At 53.2% G+C, this 9,077-nt stretch overlaps 1 protein-coding gene across 1 annotated transcript; it reads right to left on the bottom strand.

Annotated features, from left to right (window-relative positions):
- Nucleotides 1–1,327: 1,327 nt before the first annotated feature.
- Nucleotides 1,328–6,092, bottom strand: SLC16A8 (solute carrier family 16 member 8). The gene is made up of 4 exons (XM_009086496.2): nucleotides 5,864–6,092; nucleotides 5,225–5,368; nucleotides 3,809–4,672; nucleotides 1,328–1,719 (listed from the first exon to the last, which is right to left on the bottom strand). Exons 1-4 carry the CDS (start codon nucleotides 6,090–6,092, stop codon nucleotides 1,328–1,330), a joined length of 1,629 nt encoding a protein of 542 aa, XP_009084744.1.
- Between the last annotated feature and the right edge of the window lie 2,985 nt (nucleotides 6,093–9,077).

Here is a 9,077-nt window from a genome sequence, read left to right as displayed (position 1 = left end):
TCCTGCTTACTACCCATTAATTTGTAATCTGTCTGGTCTGGAATGAAACACAACTTTTGGTGGCCCAACAAGCTGCCTTCCCTGTAGCCCTCTGCTTAGTTTTTGATCCCTGTTATAGTCACAGGTTGCCTCAGGGTCTCTGAGGTGAAGCAGTTCAGGAAACCGGAAGAAAGAGCTTTGGCCAGGGGTGTTTATAAAAGATCCAGTCCTAAAGCAGATTAGAAGTGCTTTAAGCATGCCAGGGAAGGTTGTCCTCTCTGAATCTAGAAATCCACCACTGCACCAGGGGGTGAGGGGGTCACGCCTGCCTTACCACGTGCTCCAACACCCTCGTTAGCGGCACTCAGGGACTGGGGCTTGTCCTTCTGCCTTACCTTTGATTCCTTTATGTAAGGAGGTTTTCTCTATTTAAGAGGAAAACACAGGCATGTCTGGTGCCATTCCTGCTCAGTGGATAATCTAATCGCTTGGGACGTGGTTATTTACCTGTCTTGAAACCCCCGCCCCCACAGGGGCCAAGTTGTTCCCCTCACACGTCAACAGGGCTCACTTGAGCCTAGATAAAGCTGGCTTGGTGCTATTCCTGTCAGCGAGAGGCTCCGTGCTGGAACTGCACACCTAATGGCATTAGCCTTTCTTAGGTGTCTTCTTCTTGTACCTCAGTGGCAGCCTCTTACACAGCGCTTCCCTACTTGGGGAAGCAGCATCGGGTGTCACTGCCCCAGCTTTACTATCCACAAAAGATGTGCCAGGCAGAGGTGCTTGTGGCTGGTGGCCTCCTGGTTTGGTAGTGCCTGAGGGAGGTGTTGCAGAGAGCCTGGTGTCTACGCCCGTGCTGGTGCCCCTGGACCTCCTAAACGTGCTGCCAGTGAGACTGACACTATCCAGACCATGGAAGTTGGGTGAAGGAAACACCGACACCAGAACAGAGCGTACCAGATCTGATTACAAAGAGTCTCTAATTGTTTGTGTTCTGTGTTGTGACAATGCAGAAGGAAAAGGAGAGTCCTTGGCAGCCTCTTCGGAAGACTTTCTCCAGGGCTGGTTTGAAAGTGAGGGAAGAAGATTATTATTTTTTTCTTTTTGGTGTTTGGGCTGTTCTGAGCCTGTGTTGCACCAGCATGGGTGCAGGATGCAAGCAGACGTATCACTGGCTAGGTTGAGGACTTATGTACATAAGGACCTTATGGACATTCTTATACCCTTCCCTCTTATTTCTTACATCTGCCTTTGTCCCAACTTTCTGCTCCCCGCATCCCACCTACCCTCCCATACTGAGGTGCTTGCAAACAAGGCCAGTTTTATACATCCCTGTTCTCTGCCCTGGCTAAAAACTGTCCCTCTCCACCATCTGGTCAGGGTTGCAGCCATCTCGTGCCAGCACCTCCCCATCCCCTGCGGGACAGCCGCCTCCCTCCCCTCGCTGCTCCTCTGCCACATGGTTGGCCTCCTCGTTGGCCACCGCCACGGCGTTGTCAGTGCTGTGGGCCGGCTGGTGGTTGTCGCTGCTGTGCTCCTCGGCTTCCTGCACGTCGGACTCTGCTTCCTCAGTGTCGCTCCCCCCTCCTGCAGTAGGGTTGTTCTCTGGGGGAGGCTCCTTCTTCCCTCGGTTCAGGCAGCAGTAGCTGGCCACACCCAGGAAGAGGGCGGAGAGCACGACCTCTGAGCCCGCCAGGTAGAAGATGACCTCGTAGTTCTTGAGAGCATCGACCAGGCGGCCTGATGGTTGGAAAAGACATGAGATGGTTAAATTCAGCCTACGCACTCCTGCATGGACACCCCAGTGCAGGTGGGCAACACCTGCATTTGGCTGAGGACCCATTCCTCAAGGGAGCAGCAAGAAGCCTGGATACCTAAAAATCACCCTGGGAAAGAGCCACACTGTACTTCCAGGGAAAGTACGGTAACAGTGCATGTTTGGTGTTCTCCCTTTTTTGGACAACCTTAAATCATTAATTAAATAATTAATAATGTAACACCTTCATGGTGGGCCATCTTCTACTTGCCAAGGTGGGAAAAGCCTCTCATGATTTGGATTGGCCAGTCTCAGAAAAGAAAGTTTGAGAGGCATTGCTATTTCTTAAGCTATTATGTCAGGAAAACATTCTGAAGGGAAGAACAAATTTCTCTTTGGCAGAGAAATCCCTCTGGTTGGCCCACACCTGATGATTTCTGTGCCAGAGAGATTCTCAATATATTTTCTGTATCCACTGGGGCTGGCAATGGAGGAAGAGTTCCCAGTCCTTGGTGGAGCACAAACAGCTGTCTTGCTGCGGTCAGGATGCAGCCGTGGAGCCGCACTCTTCTCCCAAATGCACGTGTGACCCCAGTCCCTGCTGTGCTACAGAAACTAGCCCCAGGACAGGCCGAGGTGTCTCCCGGAGCAGTCATGGGAGGCACGTGGCAAATTCCTGGGCAGGTGAATGTGCCCCTGCTCCGCCAAGCCGGATGGCGAGCGAGGAGCCGGCGTGCCCCAGCTCGCGTGCATGTGCGTGTGTGTGTGTGCAGCTTATCCTGTGCCAAACCCCCTCGGCCCCACGGAGCGGGAAGCAGCTCAGGAGGATTACACCAAACAAAGCCACTTTGTTCAACCCCCTTCTCCCAGCCGAGCACTTTTTTCCCTGAGTCCGAGCCGTCAGGGTTGTCAGAGCGCTCGGGCTTCCTGTGCCAGGGGGGTCCTAGAGCCCCCAGCACGACTTGGCTGCTCCCCCGCGTGGTTTTTCGGTGAGCCTGCACTGTCTGTGTGCCGCTGTACGTGCACACAGCACCAAGGCACAGCTGAACTGAGGCAGGAGGGCTGAGGGATTCCCTTGCTAGCACCCCACTGGTGGGCCTTGCTCCTTCGGGCAAGGTGCTGTTCAATCCCCCTCTTCCCCAATGGTCTCTCTGCAGCTGCCTCCAAGACACATATTTCTTGATCCTCCCTGGGCTGAGACTGCTGACTGCCCCACAGCTTATAAAGTGAGACATGAATTATTGTTAGCATTTAAGAGGGTCTTCTCTTGGCTGCCAAATTTTACTTGAGAACTGATTGGAGGTGCTGAGGGCGGGTTTTACTCATAACTGGTGGTTTGTGGTGAGGAAAAGACCATTCACACAAAGGTCTTCAATGATGGGCTTTAGCCTATGTGTTACAGCTGAGGGAAGGGTGTGCAAGAAACAACAGAGTGGTTCCTGCCTGGGGATTTTCCATAGTCTTGTCCCTGACTCTTCCTTGCAAATCAGGAAACTGCACTTTGTTTGGAAATAAGCCTTGGGCATGATTTGGCTTTCTCACATGTGATCAGATACTTAACATTAATCTACACCAACCTCCATTCAACAGCCTGTTTTTGTGGGCTGTTTGTGGGATATGGACCTTACCAGGGGCTGTGACCTAGACTAGACTGGCTGAAAAGCTGTGAGTGTCTTAATCCTCTTAGAAAAATTACCAGCAAATGCCTCAGGGGACTGTGCAAACTGTTTTGACTTGACTGACAGCAAAACACCTGTGCCTTGGAATTGGGATCAGAACAAATTGAGAGCACTATTCACAGTGCCAATCAAAAGGCCATGGACACCAAGGAGAATTTGAGAGACACTTGCTATGTCCTAATGAAGACTCTCAAAGGTTTGTCTGCTGCATGTGCCTGACCCTATCCTTAACACGATTCTATGCAACATTTGTAGTGAAGGCAGAGATGAGTCCTCAGCTTCTAGAGCAAATTTAAAGTTGAGAAGTAGGGTCTTTCTTCAAGTGTGGTGCCCGTGCCCGGTACCTGCAATACAGTGGAGCAGCCAAAAGAACCACCTGCAGCAAGACACCTACCTGCAGAGGGGGGGCCGATGAGCACGGCGAAAGCCTCGATCAGCAGGACCAGCCCAATGGCGCTGGAGAACTTCTGGGAGCCGACGATGGCCATCAGCACCTCGAACTGCAGTGCGCCCACCATGCCGTAGGAGATGCCAAAGAAGACGCAGAAGATGACCAGCCCCGTGTAGTTGCTCGCCCTGGCACTGCAGATGTCTGTCAAGCCATTGAAGAGCATGGAGAAGCTGAACAGATATGCCACGTGAGGGCGGACCCACTTCAGCCCTGCCACCATGCCACAGGCTGGGCGGGCAAAGATGTCTATGAAACCGATGATGGAGAGCAAGAACGCGGCCTCGGTGTCCGGAACGCCTGTGTCCTTGGCGTAGTTGACCAGCAATATGGGGGGCACGAAGAGACCCAAGACCAGGATGAACTTTGAGATGGTGTAAATTATAAACCCTCGGTTGGAGAAGATACTAAAATCCAGAAGCTTCTTTCCTTTCTTGGGCTTCTTCTTGGCTTTCTTGCCTTTCTTGGTTCCATCGGTGGTGCTGATCCCCTCCTCTGACTTCCCTCCTATGGGCAGCATCTCCTTGGCTTCATATTTGTCCTGAGCTTTCCCCATCTTCCTCTTCATGCCCATATCCAGGGGTCTCATGACTGCCCCACAAGTGCAGCAGTTAAGCAGAAGGCCCCCCATGATAAGAAACCCTCCTCGCCAGCCAAACTTCTCCAGCAGCACTTGCCCCAGTGGAGAGAGGGAGGAGAGGAAGACAGGGCTCCCAGCAGCAGCCAGTCCATTGGCCAGAGGCCGACGCTTGTCAAAGTAGGTGCCCAGCATGATCAGTGAGGGCTGGAAGTTCAATGCCATACCCAGACCTACATGGAAGTGAGAGCCGGGAGGGAGACACGGAGTGCAAGAACATGAGATGTGTTTTGCAACAAGCTGAAGACTCCCCTCAGACTATCCTAGTCCTGATGTCCCATGATGGGATGCATGTATTCCTCACCAGCCTCTGTGCCTTCATGTTGGTGGATTGCCCCTGCAGAGGATGGGCTAAACCAGCCTGTCCACCTGAAGTGGGTTTGAATCAGGTAATGGTGCTCACACTTAGGCAGGACCTGAGCCTTACACAGGAGTTCTGCCTCTTTCCCCTGCCACTGTGTACTTATGCTGCCTGCCACAGTCACCATGATCACTGAACACCACCACAGGTTTCTTCTGTCTCTCAGCCACAGGCCCTGGCTGTTTAGACTCAGCAGATGCATCCCTCATGGGTGCAGCATTCAGGACTAGGTGCTTCCCACAGCATGTGCAAATAGGCTAGGAAGACGTGGTACCAGACATGGCAGTGCTAAAGGGAAATACGACATGGGTTTGGCTCTTCCCCAGGAAAGCCTGTGTTATCCCCCAAATCCCGGGGCTCTCACCTGTCAGCACACCAGCTGTCAGATAAAGCTCAATGATGTTGGTGGTAAAAGATGCCAGGATCATCCCAGCAGAAGCCAGCAGCCCGCCAATGAGCATCACAGGCCGGCAGCCAAACTGGTTCACCATGATGCTGCATACTGGTCCTAGGAGGGAGCAGAGGAGACAGAGAAGGTGACCAAGGGGAGACAGGACAGCTGGGAAGGGGCAGGCAGCCCAAGCAGGGCTCTCCGGGAAGATGAAGTTGCAATGATGGAGCCCACTACTGGCTGCTTAAGTACACATCTGTTGGGCCTGGCCAAGGGAGAGGGGCTGGTGGTGTGGAGGCTTCTGTTCTGCCCTGCCTTTGGACCCCTATTCCCTGGTGCTTGGTGTGATAGGAACAGCACTTCAGCAGTGGGAGCAAACCCTGTATCAGTTGTCTGGGATGTAGGTGTGGTGACCTCTGAGGTCTCCTGGGGCAGAGGAAACAGGGATATGAGATGCAGCACACTTCCAGAAGAGAAGTGGTACGGCAATTGTATTCTGCATCGGGGTTCATGGCCAGGCCAGAGAGCATGAGGAGAGTCCATGGGGATGTGGTCTGGGCCCATGGCAGAGTGGGAAATGTGTGAGGAGGGGGAAGTGTGTCCAAGCATCACCTGTCCCATAGAGCATGGCCAGCATGATGGAAGAGATCCAGGCTGTGTCACTGTAGCCCACATGGAAATCTTTCATGAGCTCCTTGAAGTAGACACTGACGGCTTTTGGGAAGGCATAGGAGAAGCCAGTGATCACAAAGCAGCCAAGGAGCACGATCCAGCCCCAGCCACCATCCGGGGGCTTCACAGGAGCCGGGAGCTGCCCTTCTTCTGGGTCAGGTCTCCCCATCTTCTAACCTAGGAATGAAGAGGCAGGCCGGGAGGAAGTAGGGCAATAGAGAAAGTCTGCTGGTGCTGCAAGAAGAGAAGAGCAAAGCAGCAAACATTTACTACAAGGTTTCTCTCCATGCCCACCATCTCCAGGCTCTGAGAGGCTCATCAGGGACCACATCTGCTCTTTGTACCCTGATCCTTCCAGGTGAGGTGAGATTGCTTTGGGGTGTGAGGTCATGCCTCAGCTGGGCAGATGTGGGAAGCTCTCCCTGAGACTGGGGCAGCCCAGAGCTCCATAACCCCTGGCCAAACACAGCCAAGCATTGTCACGGCTCCCAGCTGAGCCTGGAGTGCTGCATCTGATGCAGCATCAGGATCTGAAGCACCCCCCTTGCTTCATATCCAGCATTGCCTACAGATGGGGCGAGGCAAAGACCAGCAATATGAACCCTTTTCCCCCCCTAAAATCTGCCTTTGAGCCTCTCCCATGCTGGTCTGCTCCAGTGGGAAGTCCTCCAGGACCTGCCCTGCCACAGAAACCTCCAGCAGAGAGGCAAGGAGGTCCATTAAGCCCTCTGTTCTTTCCTCTGGGAGGCCCCAGTGCATGGCACTCTCCTTCTCCCTCCCCTCCCCACCCTCAGGGGCCAGATTTCCGAAATAGGTGAAGGGGGAGAGCACAAAAAACCTGTGGTTATTTGCATGCCAGAGAGATTAGGGCTCTGTCCACGGAGGGGCTGGAACAAAGCCTAAGTGGGGAGAAGGAGGGAATTAAAGGGGATGTCTTGTGAGTTGCTCTCAGGGCCCTTAAGCTGCCCAGGAATTTTGCTCCAGCTGACTGCTATGGGTATGTTTTTCATTTCTCCCTTAGGTACCAGGTTTCTGCCCCTTCCAGCACCATTGGCCACACTTTCTTTGTCAGCCAGGATTTTTCCACACCTGCATGCAAAGCCATCACTGGACTTACACTACAGCTGCTCCCAAGTAGATTAGACAGGCATTCTCCATGCCTGAGCTGACCTTTTTGGTGTCCAGTTTGTCTCCTACCACTGTCTTGTGGCAGCACTCCTAGCTCCTCTCTCCTGCCCAGCTCTCTTGGCTGCAGGACTGCAAGATGGCAGCAGCGTCCTCATCTCTTGGCACTAGCAGTTGTGGGAAATGCCAGGAGTCACAAAAGGACTAGAGAGTGCTGAGGGGACAGGGAGTGTCTCATGGATGTGACACACGTAGCTAGAACCTGGGATCTCTGGATCTGGGTGCATTTCTCAAGGAAGTCCCTGTTCTTGGTGTCCTCCCTGCAGAGGGGGTGAGTTGAGCTGATTCCCATAGTTGCTGTTGCTCTGAATGTCAGAGAAGTGCAAATCCTTTAGACAAAGTGTGGATGGCACAAGCTGGGGCAGACCCCAGGCAGAGGGCCCTTCCTTGGCAAGAGTGGTCCTACTCCACAGCCACCCTCAGCTGTAGCCCTCCTTCCCCTCTCTAGGGGAAAAACAGAGTGCAGCACTCAGATGCCTGTCACCACCATGGGTCCCTGCAGCAGAGCTCCCCAAACTTTCAGGATGCTGTGAGCTACAAAAAAAGGGAGCTGAATCTGGCTCTGAGCAAGGACTGGGGCAACTCTTCTGGATGGCTGTTTCCTAGCAGCTCTTGGGTTGAACCACTGGGGCCAGCACAGACTACTCTAATCTCTCCCTCCCAGCCCAGGTCTCAGGGACTGTGGCAAGGGACAGACACATTAACTGAAAACAGGGGTCTGTAAAGATGTTTTTTAAGGCAAGGAATCCCTACGAGGAAGAAAAGAGTAATGATACACTCTCCAGCTACCCACACCTCCCCCATCTCGCTCTCACTGGTGTTTCCTGGATCACTGGCACCCTGACAGCCACACTGAGCAGCCTCGCTCCCTTTCTGCCATTTTGCCCACTGCTCCTGTCCCAGCTCCAGCTGACTGACAAGCTGGATCCAGCTGTACAAAAGGTGACCTGCTGCCAAAGCACACTGATTTCTCAGTCAGAGCTGGTGCTCCACCACTGCACCATCTGCTGCAGGTAGCTACTTCAAGTAAGAGCTGCCACCAAACGTAGCCTGAGACTTTTTATCCAAGCCCCTCTCCCAGCCTCACTTTTCTTGAGCTCATCCAGCACTGCAAATTAAATGAATCAATCAAACCATTGTAATCCATCTTTCCCTCAACCCTGCTGCTCCCTGCCAGCATCCTAGCAAGAAAATATTTGTCTGTCTGTGACATGCTCTTCAGAGATTTTGTAGCACTGCCTGTCAGTGATGAGCCCGTGGCATCTGATTTTGAAGAGCCCATTAGAGAAATGTCTGTGAGTACTTGTTTGAGTTTGGAGCTGGAGGGCACCTCTGCAGGAGCCACTTGCTCTGTGCTACAGAGCTGCATAGCAAAGCATGAAAGCACTTTCACCTGCCTGCAGCTAGGTGTGGCTGAAAATGACAGGGTGCACCAGAGGAGCTCACCCGTGGAGATGCCTCCAAGGCCAATATGCCATAGCACAGCTCTGCTGGAGATTTATCCCAGCTGTGAGCCAGGCAGCTCAAAGCTGCCTCATTCCTAGCACCATGACACACATGCTTGTCTGCTCACAGCAGTCACACCCCATACCCTGCACCTGCCTTTGCACACTCTACAGCTCACCATCATTTTGTCCCCAGTTAAGGAGCTTTATCCACAGATAAAAACCCCGTGTGTGAGTTCACATGCACCTAAAAGCTCATCAGCATGGGCACCTGCCCTTCCCTGTGCATCACAGGGCCAGAGCAGGCACTGCCACAGAACTTGCTCTAGGTGGCTGCAAGGAGACTTGTGCTGACACCAGGAGGCACAAGCCCAGGCTGGAAGGGTGAAGACCACAGCGGGTTCAGCTGTGGCTTCCAGTCCATGGACACAGAGCACAGTGCAGCCAGTGCTGGATAATGCCCAGAAAATCCCCACTGTCCTTGACAAGCTGCACCCAGGAGTGTCCACATAAATGCTCTTAGT

Source organism: Serinus canaria, chromosome 1A, assembly GCF_022539315.1.
Source record: "Serinus canaria isolate serCan28SL12 chromosome 1A, serCan2020, whole genome shotgun sequence".
NCBI lineage: Eukaryota > Metazoa > Chordata > Aves > Passeriformes > Fringillidae > Serinus > Serinus canaria.
The sequence above is the reverse complement of the archived record's forward strand: the minus strand, read 5'-3'. Positions and strand labels throughout refer to the sequence as shown.